This window comes from Bos indicus, chromosome 26 (assembly GCF_029378745.1).
Source record: "Bos indicus isolate NIAB-ARS_2022 breed Sahiwal x Tharparkar chromosome 26, NIAB-ARS_B.indTharparkar_mat_pri_1.0, whole genome shotgun sequence".
Lineage (NCBI taxonomy): Eukaryota > Metazoa > Chordata > Mammalia > Artiodactyla > Bovidae > Bos > Bos indicus.
In genome coordinates this window covers 39,364,493-39,392,148 of record NC_091785.1, presented here as the reverse complement: position 1 = coordinate 39,392,148, position 27,656 = coordinate 39,364,493, and the positions used below count along the sequence as shown (strand labels likewise).

The window sequence follows — 27,656 nt, the reverse complement described above, 5'->3', positions numbered from 1 at the left end:
CCTACCAACACCACTTCATGTCAAGAATAATGTCATGAATGGCATCTGTTAGTGTTTGGACATTCTCAAACTTCATTCCTCGGCTAAAATATATGCCAAAAGAAAGAAAAACGTCTTTAAGAATATTTTTTAAGCTTAAGATATGATATCTAAGATTGCTTGGAAAAATTAAAATTATTACTGTAAATATGAGATTAATACTACTTTAAATTATATGGGAAATTATATAAATATTTACAAGTAATCTGCATTATGAAAGAAAATATGCTTAAGAATACACTGAAACACATCACAGTGGCTGGAAGCTTCTTTCCCCACCAAAGTTTTCAATACCTAGGTAAATGAACCAACACTAGAGCCAGGCTTATGACAAAAGAAATGTGCTTTCAGAATACACACAAGTTAAAATTACCATCAAAATGATCGTTGTTTTCCAGATAACTAGTGAACTTATCCCAAGGGAGAGCATTATTACTAACAGAGTGTGAAGACGAGCCAGCAAGATAAGTTTTAAGTAAGGGAATGCTATTACTCCTGCCAGGCTCAAACTCAAGCAGAAAGAAAAAGCTCCATTAATTAAGTGAAGGATAAAAGGAACTCTAAATCTTGAAGTCATTTTGGAACAAAAAGACTGAATATTTCAGGAAGAATTAACTTTTTTAGGCAAAATAAAACCAATATGGAAATGGAACTAAGAAATGATAGTCTTCTTTCTAACAATGAGAACAAGATTTTCTTCCCAATAAGAAAAGAGAAGAAAAACTAAGGTCTCTGTGGCAGCAACTACTACAAATACTGGACCTGATCAAAACTCATCTCAGGAAGCCATCTTTTTTTTTTCTCTTTCTTTTTTTTAAATTATGAAAATATGATAACACATTTACAGGAGACTTGGAAAATACAGAACAAAGTTACATAGTTCTACTATACTTTACAATTCTTTTAAGTAGAGAAATTAAGATTTATATTTGGAGTTTCAATGTCAAACTCTCAAAAATTAATAGAATGAATAGACAGAAAAGTAGAAGGATACAGTTGACCTGAAAAGCACTATGAACCAATTTAACATAATTAAGATTTATACAATTTTTCAGGAAGCCATCTTACCAGTGCTCATGGAAATCAAATGAAACATAGGTGAGGTGTGAGTTGTTAAAGAGCAACACTTGTTTCAGGTAAGCATCACCAATTATTTTCTCTCTTCCTGCCTGGTCTACCAAATTAATAATAACCTGTGAGAGTGGGGGAAAAGAAAAAGTTAAGTTAATCAGATCCGAGACTCATGTTTTCACTGAATCTATTTAGAGTTATGTTTTAGAAATATTTTGTACCCAGACTTAGAAATTAATCCACTCAAGCATCAGTTTTTTCCCCTATAAAATTAGATTTTCATTTGTTACACTTTTTTAGGTTTATAAGAATTTACATCAATGGCAAGAATAATTTTACACATTATACATGTGCAATAACCTATTAGAATACATAATGAAAACAAGTTCCTTTATGATATTTTAAATCTCTAGAATAATTTTTAAAGAAATATACAAGACCTACATGTTAGACACTACGAAACGTTGCTGAAACACATAAAGGAAAACCTGAGTAAATGGAGAGAGACACCATGGTGCTGGATGGCAAGACTCAATACTGTAAAGATGTCAGGGCTCCCCGGGTTAATCTACACACTCAACAGTTCCAGTCAAAATTCAAACAGGGTCTTTGTACAGACTTGGCAAGTTAATTCTAAAGTTTTTCTAGAAAAGTGAATAATATGGGGAAATTTGTGAAAAACAATAAAGAACTTGTCCCACTGAAGAGCAAAACATAGGTTAAATCTAGTGATTAAAACTATGGTATGTGTGCAGAAAAATGAACAACTCAACAGAACAAAACAGATGGCCAAGATAGACCTATGAACATTGAGGAATCTAAACTACAATGATATTATTCTCAGAGAATATGGACTATACTATACACAGACTGTACTGCAGATACTGTATATTACTATACTGTAATATACTATAGTAGCATACTATAAATGATATTGGGATAACTGTCTATTTACATGGGGGGACTTAAGTTAGCCCCTTCATTATATATAAAAGAAATTCTAGATGCATTAATGATCTAAATATTTTTTCTTCAAGTTATAAAAAAGCAAGAAGAATGTTGGCATGATTTTTCCCTAATTGTAGGATGTCACAGGACTTTCCAAGCATAATAAAAACCAGAGAGCATAAAGAAAAAGATGGACAGATGCGACAACATGAACATTTAAAACCTTTGTGTACCAAATGACAGTATAAGCAAACATTAAGAAAAACAGACGACTACCTAGGGGAATTATACCTGCAACACAAAACCATTAAAATACAGAGTGCTATAAATTCAGTAAGAAAATACAGGTAAAGGATTCAGAAGATATTCAGAAGAGAAAATAGACAAATAGCCAATATACATGAGATTTGCAACTTTGTTAATAATGATACATAAATTTTAAAACAGAAAATCAGTTTTAATCTATAGACAAGCAAAAACCGAATACTAAATATGAACAGCATGGTGAATATGTGGAGAAATGGGTACCGGCTCTCGCTGCTAAGAGTATAAACTGGAATGATCTTTTTGGAAGCAACTGAGTGGTGGGTATCAACCTAAAGTTAATCTAATGTGTGATCCCTTAGACTGCAAGGAGATCAAACCAGTCAATCGTAAAGGAAATCAGTCCTGAACATTCATTGGAAGGACTGATGCTGAAGCTCCAATACTCTGGCTGCCTGATACAAAGAACTGACTCATAGGAAAATACCCTGATGCTGGGAAAGACTGAAGACAGGAGGAGAAGGGGACGACAGAGGATGAGATGGTTTGATGGCATTACCAACTTGATGTACATGAGTTTGAGCAAGCTCCGGGAGTTGGTGATGGACAGGGACGCCTGGCATACTGCAGTCTATGGGGTCGCAAAGAGTCAGACACAACTGAGCAACTGAACTGAATGTTTGATCCAGCCATATCACTTCTAGAAATTTAGTCTATACAGCACACACATATTTTAAAACGTGTAAAAGGTGTTCTCTGGGGAATTTTAGAATAGCAAGCAGAAACTATATCCTAAAGGTCCACCAGTGGAGAAGTGGTTGAATAACAGCTACCAGCTACTATGTGAAAATAGTTGCAGAACAGTGTATATGGTATAGCTTATAGCCTTCTTTTGACTTAAATTTTGAATGCATATATATGCATATGTCAAGATGTTTCTTTGCTGCAAATAACAAATCCCTGACTCAAATCTCAGGACAGAGTCTGTTTTGAACCTCAGAAGTCTGGAGGTTGCATGGTTCTGGAACTGCTTTATTCAGTAGTTACCAATAGCAGCTCTTTTGTTCTACCATCTTTCACATATTGATCAATCCTCAAGCTAATGAACTAGCCTGGTTAAAGTTGCAGCAGTTACCAGTCAAATCCAGACACAACCACCACAGGACTGTGGGTTCCTGCATCTCTTTTTATTAGAGCAGGAAATCTTGCCTGGAGCCTCCCAACAGACTTCTCTTCACATCAGACCTCATTGGTCAAAGTGCCAAAAACATACATTGGCCCACACCTATACCAACCACAGGCAAGAGCAACAGTACTGACACCATGACTGAGTCAGACCAACCACAGGACTACCTCCCAGGACAATTACTCAAGAGATGAGGCTGGATAAAAGCATATCTTTGGGGTACCGTTAGAAAGGAACAGGTGACTGCTAATACCTACGCCCGTAAGTTTGATGTGTACAAACAGGTCGTGAAAGTCAGCAGGAAGGGTGGTCAAGAGGTTATTTCTTCTACTTTCTTTACATACCTCAGTATTACTTCAATTTTTATAACAATTAGCTGTTACCACTGTAAGTAGGTGATACTACTTATTGGCTCTGTTGAGCTTAGTCGTGTCTGACTCTTAGCCCCATGGACTGTAGTCTGCCAAGCTCCCCTGTCCATGGGATTTTCCAGGCAAGAATACTGGAGTGTGTTGCCATTTCCTCCTCCAGGGGATTTTTTTGGAACTTGACTCAGAGATCAAACCCACATCTCTTGTGTCTCCTGCATTGGCAGGGGGTTCTTTACCACTAGAGCCTGCTGCTGCTGCTGCTGCTGCTAAGTCGCTTCAGTTGTGTCCGACTCTGTGCGACCCCATAGATGGCAGCCCACCAGGCTCCTCCATCCCTAGGATTCTCCAGGCAAGAACACTGGAGTGGGTTGCCATTTCCTTCTCCAAAGCATGAAAGTGAAAAGTGAAAGTGAAGTCGCTCAGTCGTGTCCTACTCTTAGCGACCCCATGGACTGCAGCCTACCAGGCTCCTCTGTCCATGGGATTCTCCAGGCAAGAGTACTGGAGTGGGGTGCCACTGCCTTCTCTGAGAGCCACCTGGGAAGCCCACAGTACTACTTCTAACTACACATACTGCAAATACATGAAATTTTTTTCAGATTGTAAAAAATTCAAATGTGGATAAAGGTCACATCCTTCCTTACCTTTCCCTAAAGGTAACTCCTGCTACAAGTTTGAAGTATACCCTTTCAGGCCACCTAAGCACGTCCCTAAAAAAATGTGTATGCCATATGTAGGTGAGAACACACGTATATATGGAAGAGAACTGCATATGTATAAACGGCAGTTTTGTTTTGTGGGATTTTTTAAGTGGTAACATGCCATATGCTGTTATATAGTTTTCCTCTCACTCTACTATATTAAGATATTTTCACATTAGTACACACAGATGCATCTCAGCATTTTTAACTATTTGTATTCAACATTTTAGACATGCTGTGCTTTATCCATTGAATGCCTAATGAACAATCAGGGTTTTTTTAATGCTGCAATAAAGAAGGTTTATACATGCCTCCTTGATTGAACACGTTTCTCTCAAGGAGATTTAAGTTTTTTGTTTAATTTGTATTAGAGTTATCACTGCTCCACATCCTTGACAAAACTTGTATTTTCCATCTTTTTTATTTTAGTCATCCTAGTGTGTGAGCAGTGGTTTCAATTTGCATTTCCCCAATGATTAAGAAAGTGGAGTACCTTGTCCAGTTTATTGTACTTGGACTATCCTTTGTCAGGAAGAATCTGCTCAAGTCTTTTGTCCAGTTTTCTTTGGGTTGTACACCTTTTATGAATTTGAAGGCATTCTTAATGTACTCTAGATATAAGCCCTTTGTCATATATATGTCTTCTGCAACTTTCTGAATTGCCTTTCCATTCTCTTAATGGTGCTTTTTAATAATCAAGAATTTCTTTATTTTAGTAAAGTCAAATTACCAATTTTTCATTATGGTTGGTACTTTTAAAGTCTTATTTCATTTTAATAAATAATATACCACTTGTAGTGCTTTAATATTGAAAATATATGATAACTCAATAAAGTTTTAATAAAAATCAAAAATTTAGTAAAGTCTACTTTTTTATTACTGTTAGTTCTTTTAAAACCTTGTTTAAAAGATTTAAGGTCAAAAGATAGTCTAACAATATTTTCCTTTAAAAGGCTTATTGTTTAACCTTTAATATTTAGATCCATATCTATCTGGAACTGATTTCTGTATATGGCATGAAGGGCCAAAAACCAAATTACTATACTAACAGTACAAGAGTATTTTATTTTGATTGATAATACCATTCAAAAATGGCCACAGCAATTTATGCTCCTCCCAGCGAAGTGTTGCTGCTGTTCAGTTGCTAAATCATATTCAACTCTGCAACCCCATGGGCTGCAGCATGCCAGGCTTCCCCGTCCTTCTCTAGCTCTCAGAGTTTGCTCAAATTCACGTCCACTGAGATGGTGACGTCATCCAACCATCTCATCCTCTCTTGCCCCCTTCTCCTCTTGCCCTTGATCTTTCCCAGCATCAGGGACTTTTGCAGTGAGTCAGCTCTTCACATCAGTTGGCCAAAGTACTGGAGCTTCAGCATCCAGTAGTCCTTCTAATGAATATTCAGGACTGATTTCCTTTAGGATTGATTGGTTTGATCTCCACACAGCAATGTGTGGCAGTTCTCATTTCCCCAGTTACCTGCCTTTATTTCTTCTTTTCACACTTTATATAATTTTTTCCAATGTGAGGATTTCCTTTTTATTTCCCTGCTGGGACTATCTTTGGGACTGCAAAACATTTATATATTAATTTTGCAAGAACTGAAGTCTATTCAATATTGAGTCTTTCCATCCAGGAACATGGTATTGTCTCTCTGTTTATTCAGGTTTTCTTCTATGTTCTCCAGTAGACTTTCCTTCCCAACAAACCCCTCCCCTCATATATATGCTATCTTTTTTGTATGTTCAATAGATTTTACGCTATTTCTTCCTATTTGTGCTATGGTTATAAAAATGCATCCCATGGCGTTATACCTTCAGACTGGTCACTGCTAAAAGATAAGAAGAGTCACTGATTATTTTATATTAATCTATATGAAATCTGGTCATCTTATTGAAATTGTATTTCACCCAACAGTTCTCAAATGATTTTGGTTTATATGTTCACATATCTACATATTGACTGTATGAATACATAAGAAAGGTGTGCAAAGAAAAAAAGATACTGAAGGTTATTTCTAATTGTTACCTCAAAGAGGTGGACCTGAAAGATGCCTTTCATATCTTACTCTAGACATATCTCAGATTGTGATAACTGATAGTAGACTAATCTCATCTAAAACAGTTTAAAGTAGCTGACTCAATAATTGTTAAAGAATACTCTTAGCTTATGTGTTTCTTAACGTCATGACAAATGCCGTTTTACTTAATTATGAGCCGTATGTCGTTATCTTCAAATTTAAACAGATGCACAACCATTTCTAAAAATATGAAGGAACACATTACTACAGATGAAATCCCACCTGTTTTTTGTAAATTTTCAGTTGTTCTTCGAAATGGGCACAGAAATAGGGAACCGTGTCCTTTTCACCTATGAAAAAGTGATACAAAATCTATTTTTCCTTCCCATGTTTAAGACAGAGTTTAGTGTCTATTTCATCTTTACTCTTACTTTAAACACTGACAGCCCAAATGTAACCAAGATTGTCTAAAACTAGTATTTTTAAATGAAGTGCTAAGCTAAAGATTTGATTTCTCTTTTTCCCCCAATTAGACTAAACTGAAACATACTAAAGATGTCAACTATGAAACTGTGGCATTTAATCTATATATTCAACCAACTTGTCAGAAAAGGTTTCATGTGGTTTATAATAAATTAATAAAAACCCCTTAAAGCAAGGATATTAAAAATTAAAGTTTACTGAAGTCTCACAAATATGAATTAAGTTTTGAGTGAACAATATTCTGTAAACAATTTTAAAATCAGCCCCTTTGAGTAATCTAATTATATTAATATGATTTAGCTATTCCAGTTAAAATACTTGAAGAAATTAAATCCTTAATATTTCAAACAACAAACCTTTCACAGCAAACATCTGAAAAGAGATTTTACTTATTCCATGAAGACACTGTCTCGTTAAGGTATTTCCTGCTTCTACACATACTGGCTATATTTACACTTTTCCAAAATTAAGCACTGTAGTAAAGTATTCTTCAAAGAAACAACAAATTAAAATCTGTGAAATAAGCTATGCGATACTCTACTTTGCAATTTTTTATTGTTAATTACTTAAATTGTCAGCAACCACTATTATTAATGCTTTTAAGATTATTGTATCACTATTAAATCTCAGTGTACCAGCTACCATCTTAAATGAACTATCTGGCAAAATAAATCCAAACCTATGAAGTATCTAGGATTTTAAAAACATCTCCTCTGAAATCATCATTTGCAAACCAAATAACTGACAGGCTTACTTCTGTCCAGCCGAGGTCTTGGATTATATCTATACCCAACCTGGCTCCAGAAGACAGGCACAGAGCCTCGTGTCTGAATAAATGACAGAGTGTGATTATGCACATGAATTAACTGCTCAGTCTCCACATAATTTGCAACATTTCCATTTTTATCCACTCCTCTTCGCTTATAACGCATTCCTAAAAAAAAAATTAAAACAGCAAAAATTTTAAAAATTAGTCTGGTTTGGGGAAGAATGGATACATGTACATGCATGACCAAGCCCCTTCACTGTTCACCTGAAACTATCACAATACTGTTAATTGGCTACAGCCCGATACCAAATCAAAAGTTTTTTAAAAAATTTAATGGAGTATTACTCAGCCATTAAAAAGAATACATTTGAATCAGTTCTAATGAGGTGGATGAAACTGGAGCCTATTATACAGAGTGAAGTAAGCCAGAAGGAAAAACATCAATACAGTATACTAACGCATATATATGGAATTTAGAAAGATGGTAACAATAACCCGGTGTACGAGACAGCAAAAGAGACACTGATGTATAGAACAGTCTTATGGACTCTGTGGAAGAGGGAGAGGGTGGGAAGATTTGGGAGAATGACATTGAAACATGTAAAATATCATGTAAGAAATGAGTTGCCAGTCCAGGTTCGATGCACGATACTGGATGCTTGGGGCTAGTGCACTGGGACGACCCAGAGGGATGGTATGGGGAGGGAGGAGGGAGGAGGGTTCAGGATGGGGAACACATGTATACCTGTGGTGGATTCATTTTGATATTTGGCAAAACTAACACAATTATGTAAAGTTTAAAAATAAAATAAAAAAAAAAAAAACATTTGTCTTTCAGGATAGCCTTGGGGATCTAACATGCAACTGCTTGGCAGCACAGTATCAACTTACCCCAAAATTATGCCTGTATTCGCTAGTGTTTTTTAAAAGTTGAAGCTGAGATAATGCCTGTAAACTAAAAGAGGAGGGTTTTCCCAAAGGTGCTAGCACTAAGGATTTATTACAGTGATACAAGCTGTCAGTGGGAACAACGGTATTTAGAAGCACATCCCAAGTGACTTACTGCTCTTTTCCACAATATACCTCATTTTCTTTCCCCTTTTGTTAACACTCTCCCATTCACTTCTCTCCAAAAAATTGGTCCCCAATTACACCACACTACTGAGAGTCACTGAGCACTTTGAAACTGTTTTTCCAAATCCATTATTGCCATTAGCATTTCAATTCATCTGCAATGTTCCATTCTCGCTTGGATCTGATTTGCACACTATTACAGCCCTCCACTTACCTGCTCTGTGTCTACTTCGGCGTGAAATGAGAGCCACTAGAAATCGTGGGTAAATGTCATCTACACAGGTGGACTCCTGAGGTGGGGTCTCTGGGCTGCTTTTCTCATCGTCAGATGACTCATTATAATTAACCACAAGCTCTTCAATCTGCACAAAACCTTGGATGATGGGGATGATCCAAAAGTCCACATCTCGTGTCTGAAAATAATATGAACACCATGTTATTTCTATTCTGTACAGCACTGCTATACTTCCTTAAATTCAAGCAGTGGACATCACACACTTGCTAGTTTATTAGAAGCAGAAACTTTCCATTCTTTAATCATATTTTCTGCTTACTGGAGAACACTGAGGAATGAAGGGAGGGAGGGGGCAGAGCCTTTCATTTCCTTTATGGTGGTCATTCAAGAAGAGCTGCCTGAGAGGGACCAGAACATAGGAGCTGGATGGCTGGGTACAAATTCAGGCTCCACCACTTACTGCCTCACTCAGGAGAATGACTTAACCTCTCCAGGCCTCCAGACATTCTGCTTTGTGAAATAAGACAACAACCTCATAAGGTTACTGTGAAGATTAAATGAGTAAAATCTAAAATGCCTGCCTGCTTAAAGTAAGGATTTAACAAATGTAGCTAATTCCTGTTGGTATAAAAGAAGATATAGCTTAAAGGTTGCTTTTCAACTCACAATTGTATTAAGCCTTTAGTAAAACCAACTTTGATCACTTAGTTATGAAACACAAAGGTCTATTCTACTTTCTAATTTAGACAAAGTCTTGCTTTGTGCCCAGCTAAAATCTAAGCAGTCAATGAACCAAAAAAAAATCATTTCCATAAATATTTAAAAAGTCATCCAATGTAATTAGGTAAGTATTAATTAAAGGCAAAGATCTCCTCTTAGTCTTTAAGACTAAAAATACTCAGAAAATTTCTCAACTGACTGTATCCGGGGACAGTAAAGGATGAAAAGTGCTCCAGAGAAGTTGTTCTTTGTCCCTCTTTCTCCCCTGTCTCCATATCTGTATCTACCCTTGATACAGATTTCAGCATCAACTTCAAATCCACCCCCTTTTTTTTTTTTTACAACCGTATCTTCCAAGTCCCCTCACAGTTCTGTTTTATGGAGCCTGTAGACAGGATCTCAGGAAGGTGATTAGAGTTGAAAACAGTGAGGTGAAGAATCTATCCACATTCATTATTTTCATTACCATTCTCATTATTTATAATTTTGTTCCAGCAATAAATGCAAATGAGGAAACAGGAACATTTAATAACTGGGATTCCCTAGTGGCTCAGACGGTAAAAGAGTCTGCCTGCAATGCAGGAGATCTAGGTTTGATCCCTGGGCTGTGAAGATCCTCTGGAGAAGAAAATGGCAACCCACTCCGGTATTTTTGCCTGGAAAATTCCACAGATGGAGGAGCCTGGCAGGCTACAGTCCATGGGGTCACAAAGTGTTAGACATAACTGAGCGACTTCACTTCACTATCTCATTAAAGGAAAACTGGGCTTCAACATTTCCAGTGGGTAAAAACAAAATATCTTTTAGAGGAACTCTATGGATTTAGTTCCATATCTTTAAATTACGAATGTCCTATGGGAACCTGCTAAAAAGATAAGTCTGTGGCCATATAGCTGAACTGTGAATCGCCTTAAAACAGTACCTTGGTTTTTCCTAGCTAAATGATTCCCATTCTACAGGGTAAAACATTATGTGAGTTTTTAAATTTCTTTTAGTACAACTTAAAAATATTTGCTTAACAATTATAACTACCTTAGAATATTTCAGAAACAACTACTCACACCAATCTCAGTAAGGTCTTGTATCATGTATTTATTCCAAAAAAATCGGTCATCAACCTGGAAAAGGTAGAAAACAAATAGGTCAGAAACACGTTGCTTCAGTTTTCCCACAGAGGCCACACAGGTCCATAAACTGCTCTGGGGGCAAACCCTGCTCTGAGCTGTGAGGTGTACCTTTTGCCAGAGGGGACGGGGGTCCTCCCCAGCGCTTTGCCTTTGCACTGAATTGGTCAGGTCGTAGGTCAAGCTATAGTAAAAGGATTCCGAGTCCATGAACATCTTCAGCAACTCCTCGAGTAATCTTCTCTCCAGCTTCTCCTTTTCTTTACTTTCCTTAACCTATAAGAAATGTATCCACTATTACTGCAGGAATTAAATGCAAGACATTATGTGGATACCACACAACTCCCTAGGAGAAAAGTGAAAAATAATCCCAAGGACATGCAGGGACAGTGCTTTAAGATGATGAGTAGTCTGAAAATAAGTCTCCCAGCAGGAAAGTCGCCCCTCCATTTAAAACTAATCGAAGATGAATTCTAAGCCCATATCAGTCAAACTCTTACTTTCTTTTTATTAGGAGCAGACACATTGGATTTAATATGCGTAAAGGTCTTCAGTAGAAACTTTGAGTCATCAGGAGATGGTATAATCTTCTCTGGTTTGTTAATTCCAAAATGATGCTTCTTACAGAGCTACATAATTAGGAAGAGAAAGAGAATTCATTATTACTAATATCTGCTTGCTAAATGTTCTAGCATGAGTGCACAAGTGTAGCTACTGCTCAAGCATTGTGGTTAAAACCTCAAGAGCAAGTAAAATGACCAAGCAGTCCACTGATATTAGAAAACACAGCTGTGGTTTCAAGGATTAGAAAGCTACAGCAGAGCACAGGCGAAAAATACAGGGCAGGACATACTTGGGGGTTATAGTAAGCTCTTATCTAATATAACTGAAGAATAAAATGCTCTGGTTGGGGTTCATTAAAGCTTTACAAATTGGCATTTAAGATTTCCCACGTGGCTCAGTGGCAAAGAATCTGCCTGCCAATGGCAGGAGGCTCTGGGGTGGAGAAGATCCCCTAGAGGAAGGCATGGCAACCCACTTGAGTATACTTGCCATGGATAAATCCTATGGACAGGGGAGGCTGGTGGGCTACAGTCCATGGGGTTGCAGAGTTGAACACGACGGAAGAGAATTGAGTATGTACAGGCACACAAGATTAAAATTATTGCAATATACACATTTTCTATGCTCTAGGAACATTTCTTTACAGCAATACGTGCTAAATATTAATGCTAGTTAGTGGAGTGTTTTGGGTGAGAAGATGCCAAGAGTCTGCTCTATTAGGAATCTTAAAATCTGGACATTTCAACTACTCTTTCCCCTTCTATCCTCACATACACACTGATAAAATCAGCATAAAAACACACTCGTTGGGTCCAGAGATTAAATTTGAAGAATCAAAAAGTTGGAGCTGCAGGAAATGAGCAGCCCACAAAGGTGAGGAAGAGGATGGAAAGGTTTAGACAAGAGAAAGGCACAAAGGTTCTAGAGACAACTATCTGGTTAGAGTCGAGCATTTTACATATAATTTCATGTGACTCAACACACAAACCAAACATTCTAAAGGGGACACATGGATTCTATTAACCATATGCAGACTAATGCCATTTTTTCAATACACTGGTTTTATTGCTGTGCTAAGTGCCAGAACCCTGTTAGGAGGTAACATTTACTATATGCTTATTATTAGTAGTGTCTTACTTACAAAATAACTATTACTAGATAATAGGATGAGAAAAACAAGGAGAGCAAAAACTAGTCCAAGTTGGGTTTTTTTCCTTTAATTATTAATTATTTGTTTTTGGCTGTGCTGCATCTTCACTGCTGTATTGGCGGGGGGGCGGGGGGGGTGCTTTCTCAAGTTGCAGCGAGCTGGGCCTGCTCTCTAGTTGTGGTGCACAGGTTTCTCATCGTGGTCACTTCTCTTGTTGCAGAGCACAGGCTCATCCCAGACCAGGGACTGAACCTGTGTCCCCTGCACTGCAAAGCGAATTCTTAACCACTGGACCACCAGAGAAGTCCTAGTTCAAGTTCTGATAGTAAGTTATTTTTTTAAAAAAAGGAAGGAGGCTGTTCCTGTTTTATCAGATTGGAAATGGAGACTGATAATTGAACCAAAAATTTACATGTAATGCAATCTTATGGGGTTTATGTCTTTTTAAAGCTCTGGCTATCAAACACTCAATTTACATGGGTTTCACAACATGACTACAACTTTACATTCCTCCTGGCCTACCAGGGGAAGACAAGGGAACCCAAGGGGAAGTAAAAAAGATCTACAGTCATCCTGCTGAAACTCGAACTAACTTAAATTTTCTTCCAAGGCTTTCCTTGGTGGCTCAGAGGTAAAGAATCCACCTGCAGCGCAGGCGCCACACCAGATTCTGGTTTGATCCCTGGGTCAGGAAGATCCCGAGGAGGAGGGAATGGCAACCCACTCCAGTATTCTTGCCTGGAGAATCCCATGGACAGAGGAGCCTGGTGGGCTATAGTCTGTGGGGTCCCAAAGAGTCAAACACAACTGAAGCAACTTAGCACACACACAAGCAAAACTAACCAGATCATGACATGATGGGGAAGGAGAGAGAAAAAGCATATGGATGTTGCTCCAGCAGTTCTCCCTGTTCCCTTCTTTCTGCCTGATCACTCAACCAGCACAGAAACACAGATATTTCTCTCCTCTAACACCTTCGTGTGCCAGCTAGGATCCTATGTCTTTACAACCCTCACTGCCTCCAATTCCTCTCCTCCTGTTCTCTCCCCAGCCCACTGCAACTTGGCTTTGGCCCTCACCACTCCACCTTAACCTATCTTCAGTGTGACCCATGTGGTCTCCTTGGCTAAATGCAATGTGGATTCCTGGTCCTCATCTTAACTGATCAGTAGCATCTGACACAGTTCCCCTGTCCCTCGTCCTCTCTGATACACTGTCTCACCTGACTTCCACTGGCACTCTTTACCTTTCTTACTGGTTCCTTCCCAACCATTTCACTTCCTAACATCTTGGCACCTCCAGGTTCAGTCCTATCTGCATTCACTTTCTCAGCAATTTCATCCAGTCTCCTGGCTTCAAATACCATCGACATACCAATCCTTCTCTCTCAATAGTATATTTCTAGCTCTGCTCTCCTCCCAAATTCTAGAACCACAAACGCCAACATTTCCACTCGGATTTCCATCAGGCACCTTACACTCAACACATCCAAAACCAGACCCTCATCTTCCCTCCCTGCCTTCATCTCCTGTGGCTCTCTTCCCTTTGCTTACTCCGCTCCACCCACATCAGCTACCTGCTGTTCCCCACACGTCAGGGCTACTTCCACCTCGGGGCCTTTGTTCTAGCTGTTCGTCCTCTTCCCAAATGTTGTTCAGTTGCTCAGTCTTGTCTGACTCCTTGCGACCCCGTGGACTGGCAGCAATCCAGGTTTCCTGTCCTTCACCATCTCCCAGAGTTTGCTCAAACTCATGTCCATTGAGTCAGTGATGCCCTCCAGACATCTCCCGAGATATCTCACCATAATCTCCGCCCCTGGCACTCCACCGACCACTCTTACTGCACTCAATTTTTATTTCCCATAGCAATGATTACTTTTCAACATAAGACATAACATAATCATCTTAATGTTTACTGCCTGCCCCATGTTCACCAGACACCTTTGCTTTATTGACTCATCTCCAGGGGCCTTAGCAGTACCTGGTACAGGAGGTCACACAAAAAAACCTTTGTTAAATGAATGAATGGGCTCTGATGTTACAAATGTGAAGTGGTAACCTCCAGATTCACACACAGGTCATAAGAGTAGTCTTGGGAAACCATCACTCCCCTTCTCCCATGAATACACCTCACGCCCCTCGATGTTGGTTAGCGCAGAGCTCCTGAGACAGCCAAGAAGCTCTGTTAGTCCCCTGCTGCTGCTGCACTTTCTTTTTTAAAAAAGTCTGAAAACATGCCTCAAACCTAGGTATAAGTTATTACAATTTTAATGTTCCAACAGAATGTTATGCATCTGTCAGATACAGTTATTCCTTAAGAGCATTCAAGCCAGCAAGATTTTCCCCCAGGAATACATCAAAGATGATTATTCTAAATATCGAGCTATTCTAAAGTAATCTTGTAGCAGCACACCTAGCCTACACCCACACTCCCCTCATTTGCAGAAGGACGGGAGTTGTTTTTCTCTGCAAGGCTGGCTTCCCACTGTCTCCCCTTAAGGACTGGGGCCTTGTCCCGTCATCCATTCCCCTTTACTCTATTGCAAACTCCCTCCACTGGCCCCTTTCCTACCACCTTTTAACACTACTGAAGTTTACTGAATCTTTTTTTTTTTAATCATTCCTCAACCCTGAAATCTCTATGCCATAGTCCTTGGAACTGTGAGGATGCTAGTCTAATTGGGGTAGATCAAGGAGTGATGGCCCAGTGAAATTCCTGAGGCAGAGTGAAACAAGGACCCCGCGCCCCCCAACACTGAAAAGGACAAATCAAAGAATGTGGCAGTAATGATCACTTCCTGCTGTCTCTTCCTCTGGTCCCCATGAAACCTATCTCTCTGGGCTCTTACCAGACCTCTGACTGTTCCTTCTCTGTCTAGCATCTCTACCTCTAAACATGATGGTGGTTCCTGACATTCCATCCTTAGCTCTCTGCCCATCCTTCATGCTCTGCTGAGAAAATTTCATCCTCTATCCTCTGGAGAAGGGAATGGCAACCCACTCCAGTATTCTTGCATGGAGAATCCCATGGACAGAGAAGCCTGGTGAGCTATAGTCCGTAGGGTCGCAAAGAGTCGGACATGACTGAGCGACTAACACACACATCTTCATTTTAACTACTACTATATTTAACTCCTTATTGCCAAATTCAGACTTAAATTGAAGAAAGTAGGGAAAACTACTACACCATTCAGGTATGACCTAAATCAAATCCCTTATGATTATACAGTGGAAGTGAGAAATAGAGTTAAGGGACTAGATCTGATAGATAGAGTGCCTGATGAACTATGGACTGAGGTTCATGACACTGTACAGGAGACAGGGATCAAGACCATCCCCATGGAAAAGAAATGCAAAAAAGCAAAATGGCTGTCTGGGGAGGCCTTACAAATAGCTGTGAAAAGAAGAGAAGTGAAAAGCAAAGGAGAAAAGGAAAGATATAAGCATCTGAATGCAGAGTTCCAAAGAATAGCAAGGAGAGATAAGAAAGCCTTCCTCAGCGATCAATGCAAAGAGATAGAGGAAAACAACAGAATGGGAAAGACTAGAGATCTCTTCAAGAAAATTAGAGATACCCAGGGAACATTTCATCCAAAGATGGGCTCGATAAAGGACAGAAATGATATGGACCTAACAGAAGCAGAAGATACTAAGAAGAGGTGGTAAGAATACAAAGAAGAACTGTACAAAAAAGAGCTTCACGACCCAGATAATCACGATGGTGTGATCACTGACCTAGAGCCAGACATCCTGGAATGTGAAGTCAAGTGGGCCTTAGAAAGCATCACTACAAACAAAGCTAGTGGAGGTGATGGAATTCCAGTTGAGTTATTTCAAATCCTGAAAGATGATGCTGTCAAAGTGCTGCACTCAGTATGCCAGCAAATTTGGAAAACTCAGCAGTGGCCACAGGACTGGAAAAGGTCAGTTTTCATTCCAATCCCAAAGAAAGGCAATGCCAAAGAATGCTCAAACTACTGCACAACTGCACTTATCTCACACGCTAGTAAAGTCATGCTCAAAATTCTCCAAGCCAGGCTTCTTCAATACGTGAACTGTGAACTTCCAGATGTTCAAGCTGGTTTTAGAAAAGGCAGAGGAACCAGAGATCAAATTGCCAACATCTGCTGGATCATCAAAAAGGCAAGAGAGTTCCAGAAAAACATCTATTTCTGCTTTATTTACTATGCCAAAGCCTTTGACTGCATGGATCACAATAAACTGTGGAAAACTCTGAAAGAGATGGGAATACCAGACCACCTGACCTGCCTCTTGAGAAACCTATATGCAGGTCAGGAAGCAACAGTTAGAACTGGACATGGAACAACAGACTGGTTCCAAATAGGAAAAGGAGTACATCAGGGCTGTATATTGTCACCCTGCTTATTTAACTTATATGCAGAGTACATCATGAGAAACGCTGGGCTGGAAGAAGCACAAGGTGGAATCAAGATTGCCGGGAGAAATATCAATAATCTCAGATATGCAGATGACACCATCCTTATGGCAGAAAGTGAAGAGGAACTAAAAAGCCTCTTGATAAAGGTGAAAGAGGAGAGTGAAAACGTTGGCTTAAAGCTCAACATTCAGAAAATGAAGATCATGGCATCTGGTCCCATCACTTCACGGCAAATATATGGGGAAGCAGTGGAAACAGTGTCAGACTTTATTTTGGGGGGCTCCAAAATCACTGTAGATGGTGATTGCAGCCACAAAATTAAAAGACGCTCACTCCTTGGAAGGAAAGTTATGACCAACCTAGATAGCATATTCAAAAGCAGAGACATTACTTTGCCAATAAAGGTCTGTCTAGTCAAGTCTATGGTTTTTCCAGTGGTCATGTATGGATGTGAGAGTTGGACTGTCAAGAAAGCTGAGCGCAGAAGAATTGATGCTTTTGAACTGTGGTGTTAGAGAAGACTCTTGAGAGTCCCTTGGACTGCAAGGAGATCCAACCAGTTCATTCTAAAGGAAATCAGTCCTGGGTGTTCACTGGAAGGACTGACGCTAAAGCTGAAACTCCAGTACTTTGGCCACCTCATGAGAAGAGTTGACTCATTGGAAAAGACTCTGATGCTGGGAGGGATTGGGGGCAGGAGGAGAAGGGGACGACAGAGGATGAGATGGCTGGATGGCATCACCGACTCGATGGACATGAGTTTGGGTGAACTCCGGGAGTTGGTGATGGACAAGGAGGCCTGGCATGTTGCAATTCATGGGGTCACAAAGAGTCGGATACAACTGAGTGACTGAACTGAACTGATGTTTAACTCCACATTTCTAACTCTACTCTTTTGCTCTGAGCTCATGACCCCAAAATACATTTCCCTACTATTGACACTAGTCTCTCAAGTTCAGCATCTCCAAAACTGACCAACATCTATTTCACAAATCTTGTTCCTTCTCTGGTATGCCCTATCTCAGGCAATACCACCAACTGTACCACTTAAGCAAGAAACCTTCGAGTCATCTTCCGTTACTCTCCCTGATAAAGTTTCTTCTATCAACCCCAACTATTTCATGTTGATTGCTATTGTGTTAATTCAGATCCGTATCTTTTGCCTAAACCATTGCTTCTCGAGGGAGGTGCTACTGGCTTAACAGACTTCTTTTATGCACAATCATCCCACTTAGAGCACAAAACCTAACAGCCTCCTTTCATGAACTGGGGAGTCCACTCCAGCACCACTTGAAGCACTCCAGGCTTCAAGTACTGAAAAGGGTTCCAGGCTTCCATTTAGTTCCCTTTATTGTGTAGAGATCACCTGGAGAAGGGAATGGTTACCCACTTCAGTATTCTTGCCTAGAGAATCCTATGGACAGAGGAGCCTGGTGGGCTACAGTCCATAGGGTCGCAAAGAGTCACAAGACTGAGTGACTAACACTTTCACTTTTTTTCACTGTGTAGACCAAATCTCCACCCACCACTGCCTACTTATGGACCCAGAACCTAGGAGGCCTATGGCCTCTATTTAAGCTGCTATTCCATTTTTGGTCCATGAAGATAAGATGCAGTTTCCCTCTAGGCCTGGCAATGTCTTCCTTGTTTTTCTTTTCTCTTTTTTTAATCTACTCTCCTCCTGGGCTTGGAACAGAGCTGACAGAGGCTCAATATCCCTTAACTTCCTTACCAACAACTTCAAAAAATGCTAAAACTTGAAAGGGTATTTTTAAAGTTTGCTACAAGCTCATCTAATGATAAAATAACCCCAAAAGAGAGGCTATTTATAGTCATCATTTACCTTCCTCAGAATGAACATTTATCTGATTCTTTAAGAAATATGAATGTGTAGTTTTGTAGGGTAACATCCCAGACTAACTGCCCATATAATAAAATACATGGAATAACCTTTTGGAAAGCCCTCAAAACCTGAATTCTAAACTAAATTTAGCCTCAAAGGTTTCAGATAAGGATTGTGATATGCACAGCAGAGCATCAAGTCACCACACCATCTCTCTTAAAGTTGATTTTTCTTTTTTTTTTTGAAAAGTTAAAAATGTAGTTTACTGTACTACACTTGATCTTAGCCAAAAGGCCAAGAAGCGATAAGTTGATTTTTCTAAAGAGAAATTTAAAATTACTTTAAACATAAAAATTTTCAATTAATATTTTAGAATCACCTGTATATATAGATAGTGGTAAAGAATCTGCCTGCCTGCCAATGCAGGAGATGCAAGAGACCCAGGTTCTATCCCTAGTTCAGGAAGATCCCCTGAAGAAGGAAATGCCAACCCACTCCAGTGTTCTTGCCTGGAAAAAAATCCCATGGACAGAGGGGCCTGGTGGGCTACAGTCTATGGGGTTGCAAAGAGTCGGACATGGCTGAGCACTTGTGACAGTCAGCATATATATATAGTTAACTTTAGAAAAGAAAGCATGACCACTATCTCATTTTATAAATTCATTTATTTTTAATTGAAGGATAATTGCTTTATAACATCGTGTTGTTTCTGCCATATATCAACATGACTCAGCCACAGGTATACATATGTCCCCTCCCTCTTGAACTTCCCTCCCACCTCCCACCCTACCCTAACCCTCTAGGTTGCCCCAGAAGCCTGGTTTGAGTTCCCTGAATCATACAGCAAATTCCCATCTATCTATTTTGTGTATGGTAACGTATGTGTTTCTTTGCTACTCTCTCCTTTCATCCCACCCTCTCCTCCCCCGACCCCCACACCATGTCCACACATCTGTGCTCTGGCTGGCTCTCCATTGCTGCACTGCAAACAGGTTCACTATCTTTTTTTAAAGGTTAAGTTCAGTCCTACCAAGAAATAAGAATATAGAAAATAACTTCTTGGAATTCCTTCCAGTCCTAAAATGCTTTGTTTAGACAGAACTCTTGGGATTACAACACACAGCGTGTACAGTAAGATCACCTTCCCTTTTCCAGAGGCCCAGCCAGTTCTGCATAATATGTGCTTAGGCCCTTATCACAACATCGATACACACAATCTCAAAAAGAAAACCACAACCACAGCACCACAGTGCTCCCCTAGTATTTCTACTGCTCTAACCACTTAGAGTTCACAACCAAGATTAAGGGCTGATGTTGCTGCTGCTGCTGTATAGGGAAAGGAAAATAAATGATTTTACTTTATAAGTTGATATCTATTTATGTCCATCAGGAGCTAAAATTTTAAACAGATGTCTAATGGGAAACCAAATATGGAAAATGATGCAGTTATCTATTAGAGCAATGAGATACAGCAAATAAGATATGCAGACATGGAACATAAGCCTATAAAACTTTAAAGGATGTTTTTCCAAAAGAAAGAATATCTATGTTCTCATCTATTTGAACTCCAAAGATTCTTCATATCCTTGTATAGATCTTTTCTTTTTTAAATGGCACACTGCTTTGAAAAACAGTCTGGCAGATCCTCAAAAGGTTAAACCCAGAGTTACTATATAATACAGCAATTCCATTCCTAGGTATAGAATTTCTTTTTCTCACTAGAGAAATGAAAACAATGTCCACCCAAAACTTATACATAAATGTACAAGTTTTGTTATGTACAGAAACTTGTATATAAATATACAGCAATATTATTCACAAACAGCTCCAAAGTGAAAACAACCCCAACGTCCATCAACTGATGAAAGGATAAATAAAATGTGGTATATCCATACAAAGGGATAAGAAGAAATTAAGTACTGACCCATGCTACAATAAGCATGAACCTTGAAAACACGGTGCTAAATAAAAGAAACTGGGCACAAAAGGCTACATATTTTATGCCATGTAGAAGAACTGTTCAGAACAGGCAAATTTATATAGACAAAGAAAGTAGATTAGTGGTTGCCTAGGATTTGCCTGGGGTTTGGAGGAAAATGAGTGACTGCTAATGAGTGCAGGGTTATTTTTATAGTCATGAAAATGTTCTAAAATTAACTGCAGTGATGGTTACAAATCTGTGAATATACTAAACACCACTGAATTATGTGCTTTAAATGGATGAACTGTATAGTATGAAAATTATTTTAAGAATTGGCAAACATAATAAGCCATACAAGTAAAGTAAAAAGTCTACTGGGGTAGAAAACTAGAAATACTAGTAATTCCCAACTCTGTTACAAAATGCTTCTGCTCCAATGACAGAAGACAGATGAGGTCCTTGAAAATCTGAGAACAGTGACCACAATAAAGAGCCCAGGGGTCCTGAGGGGAAAGGTAGAAAGCAGTGGGTATTCAAACACAGACACAGATGTCCAAATTATAAAGACATACTAAGAAGCCCTAGACTTCCCTGATAGCTCAGTTGGTAAAGAATCCACCTGTAATGCAGGATTGGTAAAGAATCTGCCTGCAATGAAGGAGATCCCAGTTTGATTCCTGGGTTGGGAAGCCACTGGAGAAGGGATAGGCTACCCATTCCAGTATTCTTGGTCTTCCCCTGTGGCTCAGCTGGTAAAGAATCTGCCTGCAATGCAGGAGACTTGGGTTTGATCCCTGGATTGGGAAGATCCCCTGGAGAAGGGAAAGGCTACACACTCCAGTATTCTGGCCTGGAGAACTCCATGGACTGTGTAGTCCATGGGGTTCCAAAGGGTTGAGTATGACTGAGCAACTTTCACTTTCAAGAAGACCTAAGAGTCAGCTTCATTTAAGAAAGTCTTCTGTGCATAAGATACATATGGTCATGAAAAATAACAGGAATTTTTTAACTAAAAGAAGTAGGAAAAATATACAAAGATGCAAAATATAAAAACTACCCTGAAAATTTGAAATATTGCTCCTCCAAAGAGCTGGAGACAAATGGAAAGCAGGGAACACATGTATCCCTATGACAGAAACCAATACAATATTGTAAAGCTATTATCCTTCAATTAAAACTAAATTGTTTTTAAAAACCAGAATATTGACATTGATCATTTCTATGTGGGAGAATATTTTTCCTCCTCCTCAGTTACAATTACTATATAATCAAAAATAAAAAGCCCCACAAAAATTTATCACGCTTCTAAATGCTCTTTTTAACTGGCATTATATGGAAACTAGAATAAGAATACCAAAAATTTAAATTAACATGTCAGAAAATAAGCAAACAGTTTGTGATTTTCAGCAGAGCTGTTCTTTGCCCTTCTATTGTTCACTGTCATAAAGCTGCATTAACAGAAAACAGGATTAAAGGAAGGGGAAAAAAGGCTTAAATGCAAATTTCTGAAATTATATTCTCTTGAGAGAAACCAATGCCAAACTATCACTAAATTGGGATCTGGAAATACTTTATCTATAATCACGTTTATCCCTAATTAGCAAGGGTCATTATATATTTCCAGCTCTTAACATGGACTGTACCTTTAGTACCCTGGCAAATGCCATCGCTCAGATGGTCCAACAGTACAGTAAAAACACTCAGCTATGTGGGACTATCTCATTTTCATTTGCATGTGAGGATGATCTCATTCACTTGAGAGTGTCAAGAAAAAAAAGGAAAAGTCTTCAGAATGAAGACATTTTAAAAGCTGTCATCACGGTCACATTTTTTTTGTTGTTTTAAAATTCCACTAAATGTTATTACCTAAAGATTCCTCCCCCTCCACCACCCACCATCTATACAATAGTCAGCTGAAGCTCCAATGCTTTGGCCACCTGATGCGAAGACCCAATTCACTGGAAAAAAACCCTGATTCTGGGAAAGACTGGAAGCAAAAGGAGAGGGGGGGTGGCAGAGGATGCGATGGTTAGATAGCATCACTGATTCAACAGACATGAGTTTGAACAAACTCTGGGAGATGGTGAAGGACAGCAAAGTCTGGTGAGCTGCAGTCCATGGGACTGCAAAGAGTCGGACATGACTTAGTGACTGAACAACAACAACAATCTCAAATGATACAGACTGATGGCCACGAAGAGCATCTTCCTGAAAAGTCCACTAGGCATCCTATGCAGGCCTCTGGGTGAGGATAGTTCATTTCCCCAGAATTGGGGGTGCCAGATGTGCAAACTGATGACTAACAGGTGACCAAGGTGCTGAGGAGCTGGTCTCTGCTCTAACTGTCCAGGCCCCCAGCTTACTGCTCAAACCAGCACGCTACCCAAGGAGTGCTCACACTCAAGGCCAAGACTGGTGACAGAAGCCAGGCTGATCTTTCAATTTGTCAGCAGTCATCCAAAAGACACAAGTTTACTGGCTTAATCAATGGATAAAATTTTTTTAGTCTGCTCTTTGCTAAAATAAAATGAAAACAAAAACTGCAAAACACTTGTTTTTAACAGGCCCAACTGCCACCAAAGTTACTTGTCTGAGGATCAGCAATAGTGAATAGTATTCTATCTCTAGTACCAATCAAAGGAAATAAGTACTTGAATCTTTTTTTTTTTATTCCTATAACAGAGTATCAGTGTCCTCCTAAATTCATTTTAATACTGGTCTGTTAGACTGTCAAACTTCCAGAAAGATCTGAAGCACAAAAATTACTATATTGTTACCGCATACCCTGTTTTATTGTGCTTTACAGATGCTTTATAAGGGGAAAAAAAAAAGAGGTTTGTGGCAATCACAATGAACAGGTTTACTGGTACTGTTTTTCCAGCAGCATTTGGTCACTTCATGCGTCTCCCATTTTGGTAATTTCCCACAAGATTTCAAACTTTCTCATTATCATCATATTTGTTATGGTGATCTTTGATATTACTGTGAAAAGACTGACTCCCTGAAAACTCAGATGGTGGTGAGGGCTTCTCTGGTAGCTCAGATGGTAAAGAATCCGTGTACAATGTGGGAGACGTGGGTTCAATCCCTGGGTTGGGAAGATTCCTTGGAGGAGGGCATGGCAACCCACTCCAGTATTCTTGCCTGGAGAATCCCCATGGACAGAGGAGCCTGGCAGGCTGTAGTTCATGGGATCACAAACAGTCAGACATGACTGAGTGACTAAGCACACATTTAGTATCTTAGCAGTAGTATTTTTAAATTAAGGTATTTTTTTTTTTTTAGGCATAATGCTCTTGTACACTTAACAGACTATAGTGTAATATATACATATCTCGTATATGCACTGAAAAACCAAAAAAGTCATGTTATTATAATTATTTGCTTTATTGCAATGGTCTGGAACCAAACTCATAGTATCTCCAAGATATGCCTGTATGTATTTTTTTAAATAATTTAACCCTGTACCTCAATTTCCTTCCCCAACATTCAGCCTAGAAAACACATACTGAGTTGTGGGGCAGTGGACACTATGCTACCTGTTACCTGCGGTTCAGGTAACAGGGAGGCAAGCCCAGCAGAGGGATCCAGGAACAGACGGCCTAAGTCCAGGTCTGGATGCACCACGAGCCAGCTGTGTGGTTAATCCTTGCCAAGCCTTCTCTCTTCACCTGTGCAACATGGATTCTAACAATGCCTACTTCACAGGATGGCCCAACGGATGAAATGTGATTATCCATTTAACCCTCAGGGCCTGTCTGGTACACCACACAGTGATCAAATTAGGCCAGGGCTATGACAGCGTGATGACACCCCTAGATGCCACATCCCCACACTGATAGTAGGCATGATACAAGTGCTTTCAGGGGTTATTTCTGCCAGTGTGGAGACAAACACTGGCCCCGGGCAATCTCATTATCTTGGCCCTAACTTACTCAACTTGTGGGCCTGGTTTCCTTTTAGAAAATGAAAGTCTAATAGGTCAGGGTTTTTTTTTTTTTTTTTCTTCTTTAAAAAAAAACAAAAAAACAAAAACCCAACTTTAAGAAAAAAAATTACAAGAGAAATATAGCTCAGTGTTCTTGTCTGGAGAATCCCAGGGACAGGGGAGCCTGGTGGGCTGCCATCTATGGGGTCGCGCAGAGTCAGACAAAACTGAAGCAACTTAGCAGCAGCAGCAGCAGCATATCCACTTTTCAGATTCTTTCCCCACATATCCCATTACAGAGTAATAAGTAGAGTTCCCTGTGCCATGTTTTATATATAGTAGTGTGTATATGTCAATCCTGATCTTCCAACTTATCCCTCCCCCATCCCAATAAACATGTTGGTTTTCTAAAAAAAAAAAAAAAAAGAAAGAAAAATTTCAAGACATATAGATAAAAGAAGATACTATGCTAAGTCACTTCAGTCGTGTCCGACTCTGTGCGAACCCATAGATGGCAGCCCACCAGGCTCCCCCGTCCCTGGGATTCTCCAGGCAAGAACACTGGAGTGGGCTGCCATTTCCTTCTCCAATGCATGAAAGTGAAAAGTGAAAGTGAAGTCACTCAGTCGTGTCTGACTCTTAGCGACCCCATGGACTGCAGCCTAACAGGCTCCTCCGTCCGTGGGATTTTCCAAGCAAGAGTACTGGAGTGGGGTGCCATTGCCTTCTCCAAAAGAAGGTACAGTAGAAGTTAAATCTAACCTCCTGACTCTCCTCACCCTAAATCAGTTTTCAAATTGTGCTATAGTGACTCAGACGGTCAAGAATCTGCCTGCAATGCAGGAGACCTGAGTTCGATCCCTGGGTCGGGAAGATCCCCTGGAAAAGGAAATGGCAACCCACTCCAGTATTCTTGACTGGAGAATCCCATGGACAGAGGAGTCCGGTGGGCTTCAGTCCATGGTGTTGCAAAGAGTCAGACACAACTGCGTGCCTAACACACACAGGAGTCCCCAGAAGCAGAGGTGGGTTTCCAGCAAAGGCAAAGTAGGAAGGGCCCCAAGGAGAAGCTCTTCCCCCATCACCACCTCAACCAGTGCAACTCTGCTTCTATGCATCTTAACTTACTGGCTTTCATAGATTTTAAAACAAAGGTTCCACACCAAAGTCTGAAAACACAGGACTCAATTACTCTAAAGATACCCAGCGCTAGAACTCTATGATTCTGGTCTATTAAATCAAATCCTCATGGTTGCCATTACACCCATATCAAGTTGCCATGAAATTTCCTGAAACTTCACCTTACCTCTAGCTCAAGATCCTGAGGTTCCATTTCAGAAAGTGATAGTACAGCAATTTTGGTTACTTTACAGACTTCATGGTCTCCTGGAAGTTTGCCCACCAAGGCTTTCTGCCGAATTAAAATAAGCCACCACGGAAGATCTGAAAGAGAAAAGGCATATTGAGTGTCTGGTTTCTATAAAGTACTGCTGTCCTAGCAAGCTGAAGCTGAGTAACACAGTATGCAAACAGTACAGTCCTTTGGTGAAAGTGAAAGTCCAAGTGGCTCAGTCGTGTCCATCTGTGATCCTCCAGATGCAGGAATTCTCCAGGCCACAATACTGGAGTGGGTAGCCTTTCCCTTCTCCAGGGCATCTTCCCAACCCAGGGATCAAACCCAGGTCTCCCGCATTGCAGGTAGATTCTTTACCAGCTGAACCACCAGGGAAGCCCAAGAACACTGGAGTGAGTAGCCTATCCCTTCTCCAGTGGATCTTCACAACCCAGGAGTCAAACCGGGATCTCCTGCATTGCAGGCCGATTCTTTACCAACTGAGCCACCAGGGAAGCCCACAGTCCTTTGGTAAAGAGCACAACAAAGACAGAAAAATGGCCCTAAAACCTATGAAAAGATGTTCAATGGAGATGTAAATTAAAATGTTTTAATACCATTCTCACCCATCAGCTTGGGGATAATAAAAAAGTATTGTTAGGACAGCACATTCTGACAAGGCTGTGGGAACCAGGCACCCTCATTGCGCTTGTGAGAACACAAAGAGATACAACTTTTTCAGATGTTAATTTTACTATAACTAACATTAAAACATACCCACTTACTGTTTTACCCAGCAATCCCACGCTTGTGAATTTACCCTGAAAATACATCTCAACTAAACAAAAATATATACACTCAAATCTATTCACTGCAGCAGTCTAACTGCAAACTACTGGAAACAACTTGAATGCCCAAATTCTTCAACAAAGAATGCCCCATTCTTCAACAAAGAATGGTTGAACAAACTATGGCACATCTATGGAACAGAGTACTATAAAGAATTAGCTCTTAAAAAGAATTCAAAGCATTCTAGAAACTGATAAGGGGATAAACTGGATATATTATTCATGTATTAATATCTTTATTATTAATATAATAAGATATAGTATTAAATCAAAGCACAATGGAGTAGCTAGAGTACACTACCCTTTCTGGGAAAAAAAAAAAGAGAGAGAAAAACATATTTGCTCATTTGTATAGAAAAAGAGAGGAGAGATAAATTAGAAATTAACGAGGTTGGTTACCTAACAAGGGGTAGGTGGAAATGAGATGGAAGGAAGAGAAAACAGGAATGAGATAAAAGGGACTGGAACTGACAGCTCTCCAAGTACACCCTTTGACATACTTCTGACTCTGAACCACGATAATGTTTTACATCTCCTCAAAAATAAATGGTTCAAATTAATCAGAATATGAAATGAACCCAAGATGAAATGTAACCCAACTCTGTTACAAATGGAAAACGTAACCTATGTAGGAGACAAGGAAGAAAAAAATTAAGTAACTTTGGA

At 39.6% G+C, this 27,656-nt stretch overlaps 1 protein-coding gene and 1 pseudogene across 4 annotated transcripts in view; both read right to left on the bottom strand.

Annotated features, from left to right (window-relative positions):
* INPP5F (inositol polyphosphate-5-phosphatase F) overlaps positions 1-27,656 on the bottom strand; it is a 94,222-nt gene that overhangs the window by 20,479 nt on the left and 46,087 nt on the right. For 3 of the 4 annotated variants that reach the window (XR_011564306.1, XM_070780937.1, XM_070780938.1), the window contains exons 3-11: positions 26,116-26,252; positions 11,506-11,634; positions 11,117-11,281; positions 10,943-10,999; positions 9,141-9,339; positions 7,838-8,017; positions 6,883-6,950; positions 1,108-1,232; positions 6-83 (exon numbers count right to left, since the gene is read on the bottom strand). Coding sequence is in view for 3 of the 4 variants with exons in the window: in XM_070780937.1 (XP_070637038.1) it covers positions 6-83; positions 1,108-1,232; positions 6,883-6,950; positions 7,838-8,017; positions 9,141-9,339; positions 10,943-10,999; positions 11,117-11,281; positions 11,506-11,634; positions 26,116-26,252 (1,138 nt within the window). In the remaining variant the exon portion in view is untranslated. Of the gene's footprint in view, positions 1-5; positions 84-1,107; positions 1,233-6,882; positions 6,951-7,837; positions 8,018-9,140; positions 9,340-10,942; positions 11,000-11,116; positions 11,282-11,505; positions 11,635-26,115; positions 26,253-27,656 lie in introns of those variants that run through there. The other variant, XM_070780939.1, reaches the window with a different exon arrangement.
* Positions 19,128-19,266, bottom strand: LOC139180064 (U2 spliceosomal RNA; annotated as a pseudogene).